This window comes from Gopherus evgoodei, chromosome 2 (assembly GCF_007399415.2).
Source record: "Gopherus evgoodei ecotype Sinaloan lineage chromosome 2, rGopEvg1_v1.p, whole genome shotgun sequence".
Taxonomy (NCBI): Eukaryota; Metazoa; Chordata; order Testudines; family Testudinidae; genus Gopherus; species Gopherus evgoodei.
In genome coordinates this window covers 255697278-255717074 of record NC_044323.1, presented here as the reverse complement: position 1 = coordinate 255717074, position 19797 = coordinate 255697278, and the positions used below count along the sequence as shown (strand labels likewise).

The window sequence follows — 19797 nt, the reverse complement described above, 5'->3', positions numbered from 1 at the left end:
CATATCTGCATCAAATCCTGAAGTGTACTTTGTGCATGTATGTGGACTGGTTTGTTTAAATTAATTGTTTGCAATCACATTTCACCACTGCAGTAGTGCAGGACACTGAGAACAGTATTTGCACTGGGATCCTCACATAGGGGTGGCCTGGGTTGAAAGGCAGTGCTGGGGAAGAAGTGGATTTTCCGTTGTGCCAGCATTCGATGATTATGATTTTTTTTTCTGTTCTGAAATGGAACAAAACTGTATATGTGAGTGGTAGTAATAGCAGCCTGGTGAATCTGGCATCCAGCTGTCCAAGGGCAGCTTCCAGCATGCTGATGCAGATCCCCAGCTAGTGCAAAATTATTGCACTGTAGACTTCAATGGTGCTATGACAATCTACATCTACATCAACTAAAAGCAGCAAAGTGGATGCATCCGACGAAGTGGGTATTCACCCACGAAAGCTCATGCTACAATATGTCTGTTAGTCTATAAGGTGTCACAGGACTCTTTGCTGCTTTTACAGATCCAGACTAACATGGCTACCCCTCTGATACTTTACATCAACTAAGGATCTGCCCGATGGAGGTGATTTTTTTTGCAGCTCTGCCTCAAAGACCCAGAAACATTTACCCCTTCACATCTGCTGTCCTTAAGACACATGGGCCCTTTCAAACACGTGGGCCAGGATGGTCCTTCATTCTTTGAGTCTCAGCCAGGGGTGGCTCCAGGCACCAGCACGCCAAGCGTGTGCCTGGGGCGGCAAGCCATGGGGCGCTCTGCCAGTCACCGCAAAGGCGGCAGGCAGCTTGCCTTCGGCGGCATGCCTGTGGAGGGTCTGCTGGTTCCGCAGCTTCGGCGGACCTCCCGCAGGCATTCCGCCGAATCTGTGGGACCGGGGACCTGCCAAAGGCAGCCTGCCTGCCATGCTTGGGGCAGCAAAATACCTAGAGCTGCCCCTGGTCTCAGCATAAAACTGTCTAGTATTCTGCCAATCTCCATCAGAAAATTCTCTTCTTGTAAGAGCATGACTTTAGCCACAATGGTGATTAAGTCCAGCAAAATACAATATGCCCACAAATTTGCCTGTCGTGATCTCCTTAAAAAGGCCCTTGATGATGCCACATCAACTCCTGACTCAGTTTCTGCAATACATTCCAAATGGGTGTCAGCCAAATGATAAATTTTGGCTCTCTGCCTTCAGTATCTAACACAAATGGACTGGGGACAATACCATAGTAGAGTATAACAGAATACTCTGGCCTAAGTAGCAATCCCCTGCAGATAGAGACTGTCTCTGAAGTAGCTCGCAGTTCCCTTACAGGCATCAGCAAAAGTTTGAAGGTACTATATAGTCTTCGGAAACTTACAGAGTTGTTTGCAAATATCTTTCAAAATAAATCCTGAAGGCTATGGTTATGCAGTGCACAATGCCAATCCAGTGAAGAACCTCCATGTGAGAGCTAGAGAAATTGGTGAGTATAGAACCCAAATAGCAAAAACTGGAGACTGCCTTAACAGTTTCATTATTCAAAGAGATTGGAGTCATGGGTGGACTTGATCCTATGTTTAGCAAGAGTGAATGATTGTCCCAAAGAATAACTCATTCCATTGGGATGAGATAGAGGTGCAGTAATGTGAATTTTTTCCTGGTCTACCAGTACAGGCTTCATGCTGTGCGACCCGAGCCATTAAGTCTTTCTCGGCAACTTCCTTCATCTCAGGTGCTAGGCGCAGCTGCTGCCCTGCGTCTTTGCCACCCGTATTAGCCATCATTTTCAGGGTTCTCATTGGACTTGTCCATCTCACATAATGTCCAAGACGATATTTCAGACCAGTCTCCATAGCTGATGGCATAACTCCAATGAGCAATCCCCTCCACCACGATACAGGTTGGACTCCAGGGGAATGGCTAATTTAGACCCCATCATTTTGTATATATAGTTGGGATTATGTTTTCCAATGTGCATTACAGGCAGTCCTCAGACTTGTGACACAATTGGTTCCTGAAAATTGTGTCGTAAGTCAAAACGTTGTAACTCGGAACTGCAGTACGCTCCATTGTGGGACCAAGCATTGTAAAGTCAAAACCAATGGTCATAAGTCAAATCAGGGTGTTAATTCAGAAACATTGTAAGTGCTGTTTGTCTTAAGTCGGACGTCGTAAAATCAAGGATTGCCTGTACTTTGCATTTCTCAACACTGAATTTCATCTGCCATTTTGTTGCCAAGTCACCCAGTTTTGTGAGATATCTTTGTAACTCTTCGCAGTCATCTTTGGACTTAACTATCTTGAGTAATTTTGTATTGTCTGCAAACTCTGCCACCTCACTGTTTTCCAGATAATTTAGGAATATGCTGAACAGCACAGGTCCCAGTACAGATCCTTTGGGACCCAACTATTTCTCTCTCTCCATTATGAAAATGGACCATTTATTTCTACACTTTGTTTTCTGTCTTTCAACCAGTTACTGATCCATGAGAGGACCTTCCTCCTCATCCCAGGTCTGCTTAGTCTGCTTAAGAGCCTATGGTGTGGGACTTTATTAAAGGCTTTCTGAAAATCCAAGTACATTATATCCACTGTTTCACACTTGCCCACATGTTTATTGACCCCCCATCAAAGAATTCTAATAGATTGGTGAGGCAAGATTTCCCTTTGCAAAAACCATAGTGACTCTTCCCTAGTGAATCATGTCCATATATGTGTCTGATAATTCTGTTCTTTACTATAGTTTCAACCAATTTGCCTTGTACTGAAGTTAAGCTTACTGGCCAGTAATTGCCAGGATTTCCTTTGGAGCCTTTTTTAAAAATCAGCATTACGTTAGTTATCCTCCAGTCAACTGGTGCAGAGGGTGATTGCTCAGGTTTAATATAATTAAATAGAACTAAACTCATTTACAAAATACAGTCCAGCCAGCTCATAACAGGAACAGTGCCCTCTTGGGTTTCCAAAGGCTGCACAGTGATTGAGACACCACTGTGTCACAGCACTGCTGCTGGCTCTGGGAGAGTGGCTTTGCTGGAAAATCAGTCTGAATCTGGTTTTCTGGCTCTCTTGGGGGAGTATATGCAATATATTGTAGCTTCTTTATATGTCTGCCTTTTGCTTTTGGACAGCTTTGTTTTCTCAGTATCCTCTGTCACAGACTCTTAAGAGGCTATATTTAGAGTTCCATCTCATCTCAGTCACTAATTGCCTCACCTCCTCTTCACTAGACTTCATTGACTAAATTCAGTCCTGGAGTAAGTGGACGCAATGTCTGCTGACTGCAGTGGAAGTTGGGCCAGTTAATGCCAGGGCTGAACTAAGTCCAATAATTTAGTAGTTAAAGCTCTTTCCCTCTTTAAAACACTTTACTTTTTCTGTAATCTTCGCAACACCTCTGTGAGATAGGTATTATCCCCCATATTACAGATCCATCAGGAAAAGTAAAAAGACTTGGTGAAGAAAGGAGTTCATATCAGAACTGGAATGATAATTCTGTAGTTCCTGGCTAATAGTCTTGTGCTTAGACCACAAGCTTCTCTTGACAGCTCTCTACTGCAGGTTACAGACCTTATTCTCATTTCCCCTCCATAACTTACAAGTTCCTGTGTAGTTCTCCATAAAACAGTGCTCTGACTTGAAAAGCATGGTGACCCTATTAGAAAGACTGCAGCAGCCTGAGAAAACTGTCTGACATAGATTCATGTCTTAATTGGGGAGGGGAGAGAGTGTTCTTAACTCAGGTTAGCTTAACTTAACTTAACTTAGGTTACAATAGTAGTGAAGACACTGCAACTTAATTTTTCCCCCCACTGCTATCTTAACCCAAGTTAGCAAACTCAGGTTAGCTACCCAAGTTAAGAACCCACTTTGTTTCAATGAAGACGTATCCTTAGATTCACCACCAAATCACTGGGGCCCAGGTTGAAAAGGGACCCGCTCCAGTCCTGTGAAAATGAGCGAGTGAGTGAGGGCAGGGCCTCGGAGAAGGGGCGGGGTAAGGGTGTTCAGTTTTATGCGATTAGAAAGTTGGCAACCCCAGGCTACAATGCTCCAGTCTTTGACAGTTTAAACAGAAGCTTTTAACTGTTTAGGACTTGCTGCAGACTCTCTCTGAAACCTTTTAAAACTTGTTCCTCAGGGTTAGAAGCCCACTGCCCTGCCTAGGCTTCAGAGCCTTAACTCCAGCCCAAGCGCTGTTTACCCAGCTATTTTTAGAGCACTAGCATGAGCTCTGCTAGGTCGAGTCTCTTGACCGAGGCTGGGAGGCTCATTCCAAAAAGGTAGACACACCAATACAGCCCTCCATCAGGCCCCGTTGGGAGGTAGCTAACTAGTCGCAGGTGAATTGGATCCATTCCTTCTTAAATGGGCCAGTTACCTTGTTTGTCACTGTTAAAAGGCTAGTTGTGCCTCTGTTCCCTTTGTGGTCTCTCTGAGTGCAGCCCCTTAGTTCCCAGATCTCATGTCTTTACTTCTTCTTGATTACAATTCTGCAATTTTCCCTCTCAAAGGTTTGGTCTACACTTAAAACTTAGATCGACCTACCCATGTTGCTCATGGCTCTGAAAGACTTCACACTCTGTGCGAGGTCTAACCTCCACTGCAGACACAGGTAGGTTGAGGGAAGAATTCTCCTTTCAACTAGCTACCACCTGTCAAGGGGGTGGATTTACTACAGTGACAGAAAATCCCCTTCTGTTGCTACAGTAAATGTCTACATTGCAGTGTTGCAGCTGTAGCACTTGTAGTGAAGATATACCCTGAGACTGGAGTCTGGCCTACATCACTCTGTGTGTCAACTCTGCTTAATCCGACTAGATTCAACACCTGTGGATCTTCCCTTCAGGAGTCTGTGACCAATGGTGTATATAGTGACCAGCCTTCTCAAAACCAAAGAACTGTTTATTTTTTAGCAGTAAGAGCAAAGTGTTAGAGGAAAAGGACTTTAAAACTACCTTCAGTCTACATGCATGTCTAGCTTACTTAAAGGCTGCTCATCCCCTGACGGTAAGCTGGGCAGGCCTAGCTTCTTCAGACATCCCAGCCTGTGCTTGTGCCTTTGCCTGGTTCCCCCAAATTCCCTCCTCTTTTCAGTGGGAGAACCCCTTTTTATACTGCCATAGTCCATTTGTTCTTCTGCGTCCCCAGGCTTTGTCACTTCCAGTCCAAATTAATCTTCAAAGTTAACAGTTAGGGTCCTGCCTCTTACCAACCCTCCGGTGTTTGCTGAGCAGTGGCTTATCTTGTGTCTCTCTTGTTGCTTCCTACTTGCTTTTTCCTTACAGCCCCCATATAAACTAAACCAATATATTCATATAGTAAACACCCCAATAACTGGATCCACATATTACTATTACTACATTATTATTACTGAGCAGTTCCACTTACATCACAGATAAAATGAAGGGGAAATGAGAGTGCATCGTACCGTTGCTATGTATCTCAGTCTAGAGGCCCCAACTGAAATCAGGACTCCATTACGCTAGGCACTGTACACACACAGCCCCAATGAGCTTACAGTCTAGTTCAGTGGTTCTCAAACTTTTGTACTGGTGACCTCTTTCACACAGCAAACCTCTGAGTGTGACCTCCCTTATAAATTAAAAACGTTTTTATATATTTAACACCATTATAAATGTTGGAGGCAAAGCGGGATTTGGGGTGGAAGTTGACAGCTTGCGACCCCCCATGTAATAGCCTTATGACCCCTTGAGGGGTCCCGACCCCCAGTTTGAGAACCCCTGCTCTAAAGAGACAAGGCAGACAAAGGTTGGAAGACCAGAAGGACTATCACACACAGTCTGCAGATGGGATATTGAGAAAGAGATTGGTTAAGTGAGTTGTCCAAGCTCCTACAGGAATTCTCTGATAAAGCCAGGAACTGGACACAAATCTCCTGAATTCCAGTCCAGTGCCTTAACCATAACACCCTCCTTCCTCTCCAATTTCTATCTAAATGATTATGTAGCATCCATCTGTGTTGGTTATGGGTATCTCTCTCCCTCTCTCTACTGTCCAGGCATCAGGATGGTGGTTTTTTGGGGAACGCTAGGTTGAAGAAATGGGTTTAGCATTTTGCTCTGAAGAAGCCAAGGTTTGTGATCCTCCCAATATCTTCCTGAAGTGACTTGTAAATTAGATCAATCTAATCACTCTTACTATTGACAGTTCTGCTGCAGTGGAATGCAGCTGTCAAAGGAGGTCGCCATTACAGAGGGTAAGGAGACCCATCAAGTAGCTTTGACCAATATCATGGAGAGCTTTGAAGATAAGGACTGACACATTAAAAGTGACCACATACTGAACCTGTGAAGAAAGGTCACTGGGATGATGTGCTCTTAGGCTACGTCTACACTACAGGATAAATTCGAATTAGCTTAAACCGATTTTATAAAACAGATATTATAAAGTCGATTGTGCGCGTCCACACTAGGCACATTAATTCGGTGGTGTGCGTCCATGGTCCAAGGCTAGCGTCGATTTCTGGAGCAGTGCACTGTGGGTAGCTACTGTAAAATAATGAGGCCAATAACTTCGATTTGCGTCCACACTAACCCTAATCCAATATAGTAATATCGATTTTAGCATTACTCCTCTCGTTTTGTAGGAGTACAGAAATCGATTTAAAGAGCCCTTTAAATCGATATAAAGAGCTGCGTAGTGTGGACGGGTGCAGCGTTAAATCGATTTAACGCTGTTAAAATAGGTTTAACAGCGTAGTGTAGACCAGGCCTTAGTGTTCTTTGTTCCTGAGATCAGGGGCTGCTGTATAGTTTCAGACTGCAAGATCTTTATGGACCCGTAAGATAGATCTCTGCTCCAAAATGCCCAGCAAACTTTTGAATGTTTAATAAATAATGAAAGTGACATGACAGTGGTTTCTAGTTTGGAAATCAACAGAAACTTGATAGTTTTTTAGAAAGTGTTCCCTTTGGTGGGCAAAATTCCAGCAACAATGGACACAGAAGCAATGGTCCTTGTAGATTTGGTCAATGTGACAAACTAATACCTAAACTGGGCATAGTTTTTAACTCCCTTTCTCACTGTATTCATTAATGAACTTTATTTCAGTAGAATACAACGTATCATTGAGGGGAAAAGTAGTACAAATACAGTATTATATATAGTCTAAATAGTGAAAGAAAACACACAGAAAACTACAGCAAGTTTGTCTTGAGATTGTATCTTGCCATGGTATATAAAGAAATCTCTGCTCCCTCAGTCAGAATTTAAGGCCAGAGGGACCATTAAATCATTTAGTTTGGCTTCCTGTGTGTCACAGATTATTAAATTTCATACTGTTTGAGCCCAATAACTTATGTTTGGTTAAAGTATCTTCCAGAAAGGCATCCAGTCTTGATTAGAAGATGAAGAGATAGTTTGTTCCAATTGTTTAGCACCTTCAATTAATGTTGCGTCTTATTTCTGATTTGAATTTGTCTGGCTTCTGCTTCCAGCTGGAGGTTCTTGTACCTTTCTCTGTTAGATTAAAGAACCCTCATATTTTCTCCCAGTGAAGGTACTATACATTAATCAACCTCTCAAATTTCTTTTTCTACAAGAGAAACACATTGAGCTCTAAGTCTCTCACCATTAGGTATTTTCTCCAGACCTTGAGCAATTTTTGTGAAACCGGTCCAAATTTTTCAACATCCCTTTCAACATGTGGACAAGAGAACTGTGATATTGACTTAAAAGCAATTTGTGCTCCAGAAATGAAATACTTCACTAACATGCCTTAACAATAATACCACAAGTATTAATAGGGAGCTGATCTTAAAAAGTAGCCTTTCTGGATCCACAGACATTTATCTATAAAAATCCATTGTTCCCAACTATTAATGAACCTAATTTCTTGTACAACAATATTCCAAAAGGGAAGAATTAAAGAAAAGAAAATTAAAATAATTACATTTAACTTTCATAATTTTCCATTTGGAAAATACTATTCTCTTTCCTCCCATCCCTAACTTTCTTATGGAGTTTAAATTAAAATAGCTTTGTTTCATTTATTCCATCTTTTGTGTTTCAGCTTCACTGAAGATGGAACAGTTCAGGGAATAAGGTTTGTTTAATTAACTTGTTACTTCTAAACTGCACATTGCCGCACATCAACACTGAACATTGTGTTTTAATGTAGGACACTGCATGTTACTTTTTAAAATCAGCTAGTGGCAAATGATCACATATTAAATGAATAACTACTCCCACACTTAAGAGTGTAGTTTCCTGTGTGCTGAACAGTAGAGCTACAATATGTCTCAGGCTTGGACTACCCTACGGAGTTAGGTCATAGAATCATAGAAACATAGAACTGGAAGGGACCTTGAGAGGTCATCTAGTCCAGTCCCCTGCACTCAAGGCAGGACTAAGTATTAGTCAGGACTAAGTAAGGCAGCTTATGTTGATCTAATTATGTCAGTGTACACACGGTACAGCCTCGCTCCTGCGATGTAAGTGCCCTGCTACACTGAAATAATAACAACTCCACCTCCAAGAGAGGCGTAGGGATTATGTCAGTGTAGTTAGGTCGATGACTACCTCAGTTGTTGGCTGTCAATCTTGTCAATTTCATGGCTCCATGTGAGATCTGTGAAATTGACAAGAAAGAGGTGGGGGCTCCAGCTAGAGCCCAGGTGTCCCCAGACTCCCCACAGGGCTGCTGCCCAGGTTTCTAGCTCCTGACTCTCAGGCTGCATCTGCCAGGCTCCCTGCTCAAAGCCAGGCTGCCCCCTGGGTCCTGGCTCCCCAATCCCAGCCATGCTGCTGCCCGGGTTCCCCACTCCCTGCGGGGAACTTGGCTGCATCAAGGCTCCCAGCTCCACACTCCCTGCTGGGAGGCCAGGTGTTGGCCTGAGGCTCCTGGCTTCCCGCTCCCACAAGGAGCACAGCAGCCACCAGGGCTCTCGGCACCCTGCCAGGAGCACGTCAGCCACCCAGCATGGAGTCAAGATCTGGAGGTGGGGGCAGCTGTGCTCCTGGTGGGGAGCCATGAGCTTCGGGGCAGCAGAGAGCTGAGATTCTCATGGCAGCACGGCTCCTGGGGGTGGGAGGGAAGCTGTGTATGGAGCTGAGAGCACGGTCTCTCAACCCCCCACGCTATCGCTCAAGTCAATGGAAGCGCTCCTGGTGAGGACATGCTACTAACAGAAGGACAGTATGGACATGAACCACCACAGTAATTACTGCGGTGCTTGGGGTGGCACGCCGCGGGGGCGGGGGGGCGCTCTGTCGGCTGCTGGTCCCGCGGCTTCAGTAGGCCTGCCGCAGGCATTCCTGCGGACGGTCCGCTGGTCCCGCAGCTCCGGTGGACCTCCCGCGGACACGCCTGCGGCAGCTCCACCAGAACCACGGGATCATCAGACCCTCAGCAGGAATGCCTGTGGGAGGTCCACCAGAGCCACGGGACCGGCGAGCGGCAAAGCGTCCCCCGTGGCGTGCCACCCCAAGCACCGCAGTAATTACTGTGGTGGTTCATGTCCTTACTGTCCTTCTGTTGGTAGCGTGTCCTCACCAGGAGCACTTCCATTGACTTGAGCGATAGCGTGGGGGGCTGAGAGACCGTGCTCTCAGCTCCATACACAGCTTCCCTCCCACCCCCAGGAGCCGTGCTGCCATGAGGCTCTCAGCTCTCAGCTCTCTGCTGCCCCGAAGCTCACGGCTGCGCTGGCTGTAAGTCAACCTAAAATAGGTTGACTTAAGTTTTTAGTGTAGACATACCCACAAAGAGACACATCTAATCTTCCTAAAAGATAGGGGTCCTCTGAGTATTAATCAATTGATGCCCTTGAAATGTTTTGAGACCTTCATGTGGTTAAGTGCTTAATGTGTTTAGCATTAAGTGTTTTTATTCTAATCCATGTTATGTTACTATTTCCACAGCCCAAAACAAGGGAACAAGATGCAACATTTGGACTGGTATTCACAGAAATAACAGTGACCACATAGCTAAAATAGAGGTAAATCCAGTAACAAAAAAAGATACAAGAACCATTGGAAACCACGACATTCTTTAAATCTGTTAATTCCGTTTTTCACTGTTAAACCTAATGAGGCCATTTAATATTTATAAATATTCATATGAGATTCTTTAAGGGCTGCTTCCTCTCTTTAATAAGGTAAATGGTATGTTATATCAGTTGTTAATCCAGTTGTTATACTATGTTATATCAGTTGTTAATGTTGTAGTTCCTTAGTCTATCGACACCAAAGAAACACTACCAATTAAAATGTAGTGCAAGTGACTATAAAACAAGAGAACAGCCACTAATAAAGCAGGAAAACTGAAGTAATGCAGCAACAATTTATAATTAAGCTTTCTACGTAGTTTAATTTTATAGTTTCACTCTTCCAGAAAGGGTAAACTTAACAAGCACTGCTATCTCTGTATTAATTAGGATTCTCAAAATGTAGTACATTTGCTCATAATGAAAGATAAAGCTCCCCTGATATTGAAAACATCAAGTATATTTGAGATGGCTGAGAGTTAAAAGTAAGGAAGCATCTTTTTATATAAAAAATTTATGAGATTTACTTATAGATTTATATATTTTTAAGGCCAGAAGAGACCACTATGATCATCTAGTCTGACCTGCATAACACAAATCTCAGCCAGCAACTACTGCATCAAACCCTTACTTCTGTCTGAGCCATGGCCAGCAAACAACTATTCCCATTTTGAAGAAGAAAAAAAGTAGCGATGTTTTGAAATTTGTTTTTATTCTGCATTGGAACAAAGACAAAACCTTTTGACATCGTTTGAAAAAACACATGAGCGACAGACACCTAGAATAGACAATAGCCCAGTGATAGGGCACTCATCTGGGATGTGAAAGATCCGGCAGAGCAGGGAACTTGAATCTAGGTCTCCCATCTTGCAAGTGAATGCCCTAACTACCAGGCTATTAGCTACTGGGAGAGGGAGCTTTCTCCTCTCCCTTTCTACTCCCCCCTCCACAATCCTGGACTTGAGAAACCTTCCCTACAACAATTTGATCTAAACTGAACCAGGGAAAAGGGATCCTAGCTGGAAGGCTTTCCAGCTAGCACAGACTGCTGTAAGCTTTTTGGTAAGAGAAACCTTTTTGCTTATTAGGCTTGGTAAAGTTTAGGAATTAGCTTGCATGTTTATCCTTTTATTTCTTTTGTAACCAATCCTGATTCATATGCAACTATACTTGTAATTACTTAAAATCTGTCTTCCTTTAGTTAATTCACTTGCTTTATTGTTTCACCTAAACCAGTGTGTTTTGGTTGAAATCAACAAGCCTGGTGCATAGTCATTACCCATTGTTGGAATGACGGACTCCCTATAAGCTTATACCCTTCAGGAGGGTCCTGCACAGTATAAGACGCACATTTCTGGGGAGCAAGGCTGGGGCATATGCGGCTTTCATCCTATATGTAATTTATGGATGCCTGATAGCATTCATGTATTCAGCTGGGAGTGACATTGCATGCTGGTGGCTGTGAGTGAGCAGAGTCTAGAAGGGTTTGCTGCTCATCAGCAAAGCAGAATAAAAAGCATCCCAGGCTGAAGAATTAAGGGGACACAGCAATCTGGTCTGCACCCCAAGGAATGTCACAAGGATACAACAGCCTTACTCATAGACAAGACAAGTTCTGAAAGGTTAATACAGATGTGATATTATGCTAAACAGTGAGCATTTTAATAATGCCCTATGAAGTAACCTACATCCACTTTTATAAAAGTTACAGTATATTTAATTCATTTAATTACAGCAAAGTAATTCCTAGGTCTCAAAGCTTGTTTTTTATGGGACAATGATAAATGAAAACCATAGCTGAATTATTTTACAGGTTAATAGCCATGGCTCTAAATTCAATCAAGATTTTAAACGATTCTAATAGATGTAATAGTTATAGCAGGTTCTTTAAGTGCCAAGCAATTAAAATTGTTCTCTTAGAATACTGCTTCAATTTAATATCTCCCAAGTTGCACAAAATTTGACTTCTGCTGAGAAACACACTCATATACTAAATTTTCCTCCGGTACCATAATAAAAGACATTAAAAGGGAGACTGGGTGGCTCACAGAAATTGATACATTGATGCCAAGATATGACAAGTATATCCCACTTGTCCAGGATTTAGGTTTTCATGGCTATGGGGAGGGCTCACCAATACCAACCCAGCACAGAACTCTATATGTAGCAGGAGGAGAACAGAGAAATAGGCCTGGCCTGCCCACCCATCCATGCAAGGAGACCCTGAGTTGCTGGGAGTAAGTGTTCTTCAAGATGTGGTATTCTGTCCCATCTAGAGGCACCGAGACCAGAGAGAGAGACAGAGACAGGAAGGGGGAGTGCAGGAAGTCACACCCTGCCTCTCTCATATCAGATACCTTGTTTTCTTGACTAAAATATTAGAACATCTGTCTAGTTAGGGTCACTACATGTCTTTCCACCCGTTCAGAGACCAGACAAGCCTGTTATAACACAACATGTGAAACAATACACTGTACTTGCAAGTGCTGACCAAGCCTCTTGGTAAAACACATGTGCTGTAATAAAAGGCATTATGTGTATATAGAGTTTAAAAATAAAGCTTAATTGAGAGAAAGCAGAAATGTGCAATAAAAACAACAGAAATGAAGGATTTGGGAAGACAACTGAATAATTTACAAACTAGTTCTTTAAGATTAATGGCCATCTCAAATCACTAGATCACCCTATAATAGACTTCACAGCAATCAACTGCCTTTGCCTACTGCTTTATGAAGCAACAGTTATAAGACCACAAAATGTTAGAAACACAATATTGTCTGGTTTTACAAAGATTGTAGAGATTTCTCATTCCTGGTTCAAATTATTCTCCAAATCGTTGACTATAAAGACCACAGCAGGAAATCTCTCAAGCATTCAGAAGCTACACAATGTATTAAATCCCACGGCTGTGTTTTTCCAGATTCCACCTCTTGTACCACATAGGTGGTGTTCAGATGCTTAATTAATGTTTTTAGATCACTTTGCACATCTGTGGCACCTGACAGTAGTTAGCGCTATTATTTGTACAAATATGGGTACTCCATGCAGTTCCACAATTTAAGGGAAAGGATAAATGAGTGATACAATATTCAACTGTACTCCCCTGTAAAAAAGAATAGCTTAGACTCTGAGAAACAGGAGCGCAGTAGTCTGAACTAGGAGTGGGTGGAAAACAAAAATTCTGTTTTGTGAAAAATGTTGAGTTTTCAGAATTTTGTTTCATTCCAATGCTGAATGAAAATGAGATCTTTTGAAATTTTTGTGAAAAAAATATGTAAAACACTCACCTCAGAATAGCCAGTAGTTTGGTGGCTGGGGCACTCACCTGTCTCATGGGAGACCAAAGTTCAAGACCCTCCTGTCCCTGATTCAGAACTGCAGCTTGAACCCAGGTCTCTTGTATCCCAGGAGTGTGCTCTGGTCTGGCCTGTTGGAGAGATCTCTCTCCTATTTGTATAATTGAATGTGAATTGGTCCAGAGAGTGGGTCCCTCCTCTCAATCACGTAAACCTTCCAGACAAAAGAGCCAGCATTCTTTTGTGGATAAATTCCTGACTAGCTAAACCTAATCTAAACCTTCACCAGAAGTACTGGTAGTTATGAACGAAGGTAAAAAGCACAAGTAGTATTGTTTTCACTGGGCTTTCTGACTCAATGGAGGAAGTGGAACAGAAGCTACTCCTGAACTCTAATTAATACAGTAAAAATTTAAATGATAAGGAACCAAATTTTTTGGGTCACAAATTCTTATTGCTGATGTAGTCCATGTTTTCTGTAATGCATTGTGGAAACAAAATAGCCAAGTGTATTTTCAGGAAACTATATAAATGAAATTGATGAAGTGTCAACACTTGACTGCTTGTTTAAATTGGATAACATCGGAAAAGCTGTTATAGTATGTTCAGAGTGTTACAATATTATTATATACCATAAGTGTTCATTTGAACAGTGAGAATACTGCAGACAAAGCGTGAAGCTTGCAGGATGTTTAAAGCCTTCTCTCTGGTACAGTATGACACAATCTAAAGCAGCAATTCTTTTAATGGAGTTAATTCTTTCATTCCATCTCTCAAGGGGAAAGCACCATACTTTGCATTGTGGGGGTACTTAGTGATTCGCTTAACAGGAGATTCAATGAAGCAAAGTTTCAAACAGCAAAGAAACAAACCAGCTAATGCTCCTAATGTTTAACGTTAAAGGTGAACTGAATTTCAGTTGATGAAAATTGCTATATAACAACTAAGTATTATTATTGACTGGGTTAAACAGATTTGAAACTTAAGAACCCCCCCCCACACACACACATACAGTTTCTCTCACCATGCACCTCACAAACAGCAGGATTTCTCTATATCCCCAGTACTTCCCCTTCAGCCCCTCTGACGCTCCCATCACAAACAACAGCTGAGGTTCCAGATATTCCTACATACCGATTCCCACCTTTGCAACCAGGGGCATGCCCACAGATGTAGGTGGTAAAGGCTGTGTTAGGTGGCAGCGTTGGTGGTTGGGCAGTGTCCTGATCTGTGAGGTGCACATGGAAATAGACAATATGGGGTGGAGAGAGGAATTCATCAAGATTCATTGGTCCCTAGAAAAATGTATCTCTTTATAAAAAGGAATCTTTCTTCCTGAATGCCAAAGCATATTTTACCATGACAGCATTTCTGCCCCTTTATGTTTTCTAAACATGCACCAGATACACTGGGAAATTCTCATGGGCTAATGACTACACAGATATACTGATCATCTGGACCAGAAGTCCAGGAGCAGCAGTACATATCCACAGCCTTTCAGAAGAAAGGGAGATGGAAGTGGCATGGCTATTGACCACTGGCAGCTCTTACCCATCCCCCAATTTAGCATATTTTTATGCAGGTGTAAAATATGTGCAGTTAGAGCCTAGGATCAAGGACATGTAAATTACAGGGTTACAGCAGTTTGATGTGCCACTTAGTAACTTGTGCATGGAATAGAAAAATGGGCATCTGGTGATCCGGCAGTTGGGGAAGCTATCCCCCAACCCCTCTTCTTCAGTCCCCCCTTCCTCGCAGGAGCCCAAAGCATGCAGACTATGGGCCCCAGCATCAGGCAGCACGGCCACAGCACTCCCTACCTGGAGCACTGAGTGGCACAGTCGCAGCACCCCCAGCCCCGGAGCACCAGGTGGTGCAGTGCGAGCACCAGGCGGGCAGCGCGGCCCCAGTGCCAGCTGCCCCGAGTCCCTGCAGCAGGTTGCCCAGCCCCAACCAGCCTGGGCCAGGGCAATGTGCTGGGAACTGCAGGAGGAGACCTGGGGATGGAGCAGGGTGGGGCCACGTCAGGCTGTTTGGGAAAGCATAACCTTCGCTAGGGTGACCAGATATCCCATTAAAATCGAGACTGTCCCGATATTTAACTCTTTGTCCCACATCCTGACCAATGTACAATTGGGATGTCATTTGTCTCGATATTGTAGGGTAGCCAGGCATCTGGTTGGTGCAGGGCTAACAGGCTCCCTAGAGCTCCCCAGTAGTGGCAAAATCTCCCTCTGGGTCCTAGGCACAGAGATGGCCAAGGGGGCTCTGCGTGCTGTCCTTTTCATGAGCGTCAGCTCCACAGTTCCCATTGGCTGGGAACGACAGCCAATGGGAGCTGCAGGGGCTGTGCCTGCAGGTGAGGCTCTGTACAGAGTCCCCTGGCCACGCCTCTGCTTAGGACCCAGAGGGAGATATTGCTACGTCCGGGGAGCCGCCTGAGTTAAGTGCCTCCTGGAGCCCATACCCCACACCCCAACCCCTGCCCCAGCCCTGAGCCCCCACCTTCACCCAAACTCCCTGCTGTGCCTCAACCCCCAACCCAAGCCATGAGACCCTCCCTCCTTGCAGTGGGGCTGAAGCTGGAGATGTGCACCCCTGCCCCATGGCTTGCAGCATGGGCTGGAACTGGGGCCATGTGCCTGTGACCTGTGGCGGGGGCCAGAGCTGGGGCTGTGTGCCCGCGACCTGCAGCTTGCTGTGGGGGCTGGAACCAGGGCCATGCGGACATGACCTGCAGCTTGCTGCAGAGGCAGGACTTTAGGTCGTGCAGCTGCAATGTGCAGTGCCCCCTGCCCCCATGGCTCTGGTGGGGGCTGTGATCCTGTGGCTGTCCCACCAACTTGTCCTGCTATTTTACTCTTGTGATCTGGTCACCCTACCCTCTCCCAGCCTATGATATCCACCACCCATGAGTAGAAATAGTGCAACTAAGATCTGAGCTCTAAGCAAACAACATTTTCCCCAAAGTAAGAGGCATATGCTCCACAGCCCACTTCAGTACCTATCAACCGTCCACAAGGTTAGGAGAAGAGAGAAGCCAGAAAGATTCCAAAAGTATCTGAAATGTCTGCATCATTCCAGTATCACAAATAGATAACAAGGTACTTTAGACATAAACCAGCATAAAAAGGAAGTTTTTGTTTTGTTTTTAAATACCAAAAACCAAAATATCTTCTGCTATTATTCAAGTGTTGAAAATATGGTAAAAGCTCAATTAGTCTCAGATCCTTCAAGCCTATAACCTGGTTGTTAGGATGCTCACCTGGGAGAGGAGAGATCTGAGTTCAAGTCTCTTGTCCAGAGTGCAGACTCAAACCTGGGTCTCCCATATCTGGGTAAATGCCTTAAACCACTGGCTAAAGTTATAAAGGGACAGAATGGCACACACACACAGAGCTAAAGGTTATAAGGGGACATAAACAGTTTGCTGGCCCTGAAAAACTTTTCCCCAGCTGAAGCTATCATGTTAAATTTCCAAATAGTTTTTGTCAACTCGAAAATGCATTTTTCGGCAAATAAACTATTTGTCCAAAATTTTTTGTCCGGCTCCAGTTTCAGTCACAGTACTTTTGCAAGAAGATTGCTACTTGTATGAGGCTCAGAAGTGTAACTGAGAATAAATGTAGAAACTATTTTTCAAATACATATACAAGGCTTTGTCCTTCACTAGATTTTAGTGTATCATCACCTTTTCGTCTTTGTGCTGAATCCCCACAGAATAAATGTATTGAAAACAATTAATTTTTTTAAATTAAATTAAATAAGAACAAGTGAGAAGTGGGCTGAATTTCAAAGGGATATTTTTGTTTTGCAATCCTGTGTTAGAACAAAGCTGAAAGAATGCTCTACTATTTTTATACCACTGGTATAGGAAAGATTAATATAAATCGTAAAGCCTAAAAGAAGATTTTAGGTCTGTTGTCCCATGCATAATCTAAAATCTTTATTAAACTGATGCTCAAACACACATTCTGTCCTAATTCTGTGGTTAGTCTTTAAATATTTACATATTTCCTCTCTAATAAATATTACCCAAGGAAAAGATTTTTTTAAAATTTTGTCAAACATCAAATAGAGCAACAACCGGAATTTAAGTAACAGCATACAGAAACAACCTGGCCAACTAAGCGACTTTGTCTATGACTTCATCTAGCATTCTCACCTGGTACTCCATCTCTCACCCAATATTCAGTGTCTGTTTCACTACCATTTTCGTAAATGTTTGTAACATTGATAGGCTGCAGCAGCTGCATAATCTCCTTCAGGATGGCACGAACTTTATCACTGCCTGTAAAAGCCAAGCCCATTGGCATGAAGGTACCCGAATCAGACTCCATGACGATGTCAAAGTTGGAGATGTTATCCTAAACACACAAGAAACAAACATTTTAATGTTTATTTGCAGACTATTTGTGTAAGACTCCAATATTTGACATTTGCTATATGTTACTAACAGAGCATGCAATACCGAAAAATTAAAGAGAATGCAGACAAGAGATGTATATGAACTATATAAAACAAAAAGCCTCATCTCTCATATAAGAATTGCTGATAAGGCTCTCCTTCCTGAGGCAACGTAAGACAGAAGGCTTTTAAAAAATAGCCAGTCTGGTGGCACGAACTCATTGCACTACTAACTAGTCATCTTAACATCCCCACCTTTTTGAGGCCATTTAGAACTAGTTATACCTGAACTGTCTTGAAGGCACCTAACAGAACACACTCCATCCTCACAAGTTAGAGGTTCTGCTTCTAAACATGTCTGGGAAATTCATGACTGCAAAAGTGTTACAAGAAAAAAAAAGTGCTATTAAGCAATGTGTCCCATGAATAATAGACCCATGCTAAATTGACTCGCTGGTAACTATGAAAATGATCTCACACAAATATTACAACCAATGAACGTTCAAAACCTGTCACGCTGCTGCCACAGGTTTTCTGAAGTTCAGCAATAGAATGTGCTGTGCATGCTCAATGTGCTATTTTTAATTGCTGTAACTTGGTTCTTTCAAGATCAAAGTATTTCAGATGTGTCAAAAATAGGAGTTCCTAATTCAAGAATAGGCATGCTAAAAGTTTTAATAGAAAAGTCTTTGAGATATTTGAACACAAGGAAGTATCTGAAAAGCAACTTAAATAAAGACTAAGTCACCTCCCCAACTCATAGACTCATAGGTCAGAAGGGACCAATCTGATCATCTAGTCTGACCTCCTGCACAAGGCAGGCCACAGAACCCCACCCATCCAATTTTATAACAACCCCTATCCCAGGATCGAGTTATTGAAATCTTCAAAATTGGTTTGAAGACCTCAAGCTGCAGAGAAACCACCAGCAAGCGACCCATGCCCCACGCTGCAGAGGAAGGCGAAAAACCTCCAGGGCCCCTGCCAATCCGCCCTGGAGGAAAATTCCTTCCCGACCCCAAATATGGCGATCAGCTAAACCCTGAGCATGTGGGCAAGAGTCACCAGCCAGCACCCAAGAAGGGATTCTCTGCAGTAACTCAGTTCCCATGCCATCCAACATCTCCCCGCAGATCATTGAGCAGACCTATCTGGTGGTAATCCAAGATCAATTGCCCAAATTAACAATCCTATCATAACATCCCCTCCATATACTTATCAAGCTTTGTCTTAAAGCCAGGAAAGTCTTTTGCCCCCACTACTTCCCTCGGAAGGCTGTTCCAGAACTTCACTCCCCTAATGGTTAGAAACCTTCATCTAATTTCAAGTCTAAACTTCCTAATATCCAGTTTATACCCATTCGTCCTCGTGCCTACATTAGTACTAAACTTAAATAATTCCTCTCCCTCCCTAACGTTAACCCCCCTGATATACTTATATAGAGCAAGCATATCCCCCCGCAGCCTTCTTTTGGCCAGGCTAAACAAGCCAAGCTCTTTGAGTCTCCTTTCATAAGGCAGTTTTTCCATTCCTCGGATCATCCTTGTAGCCCGTCTCTGAACCTGTTCCAGTTTGAATTCATCCTTCTTGAACATGGGACACCAGAACTGCACACAGTATTCCAGATGGGGTCTCACCAACGCCTTGTATAACGGTACTAACACCTCCTTATCCTTGCAGGAAATACCCCGCCTGATGCATTCCAAAATCGCATTTGCTTTTTTAACAGCCGTATCACATTGGCGACTCATAGTCATCCTGCTATCAACCAGCACCCCAAGGTCCTTCTCCTCCTCCGTCGCTTCCAACTGATGCGCCCCCAACATATATCCAAAATTCTTATTATTAATTCCTAAATGCATAACCTTGCACTTTTCACTATTGTATTTCATCCTATTTCTATTACTCCAGTTTACAAGGTGGTTCAGATCTTCCTGAATAGTATCCCTGTCCTTCTCCGTGTTAGCAATACCCCCCAGCTTCGTGTCATCCGCAAACTTTATTAGCACATTCCCGCTCTTTGTGCCAAGGTCAGTAATAAAAAGGTTAAATAAGATCGGTCCCAAAACCGATCCTTGAGGGACTCCACTAGTGACCTCCTTCCAGC

General features: G+C 43.3%; 1 protein-coding gene across 2 annotated transcripts in view; it reads right to left on the bottom strand.

Moving 5' to 3' along the window:
• Nucleotides 1-19797, bottom strand: part of CPQ (carboxypeptidase Q) — a 248406-nt gene that overhangs the window by 36812 nt on the left and 191797 nt on the right. For both annotated transcript variants that reach the window (XM_030553530.1, XM_030553529.1), the window contains exon 7: nucleotides 17449-17650. In XM_030553530.1, the coding sequence (XP_030409390.1) occupies nucleotides 17449-17650 (202 nt within the window). The remainder of the gene's footprint in view (nucleotides 1-17448; nucleotides 17651-19797) is intronic.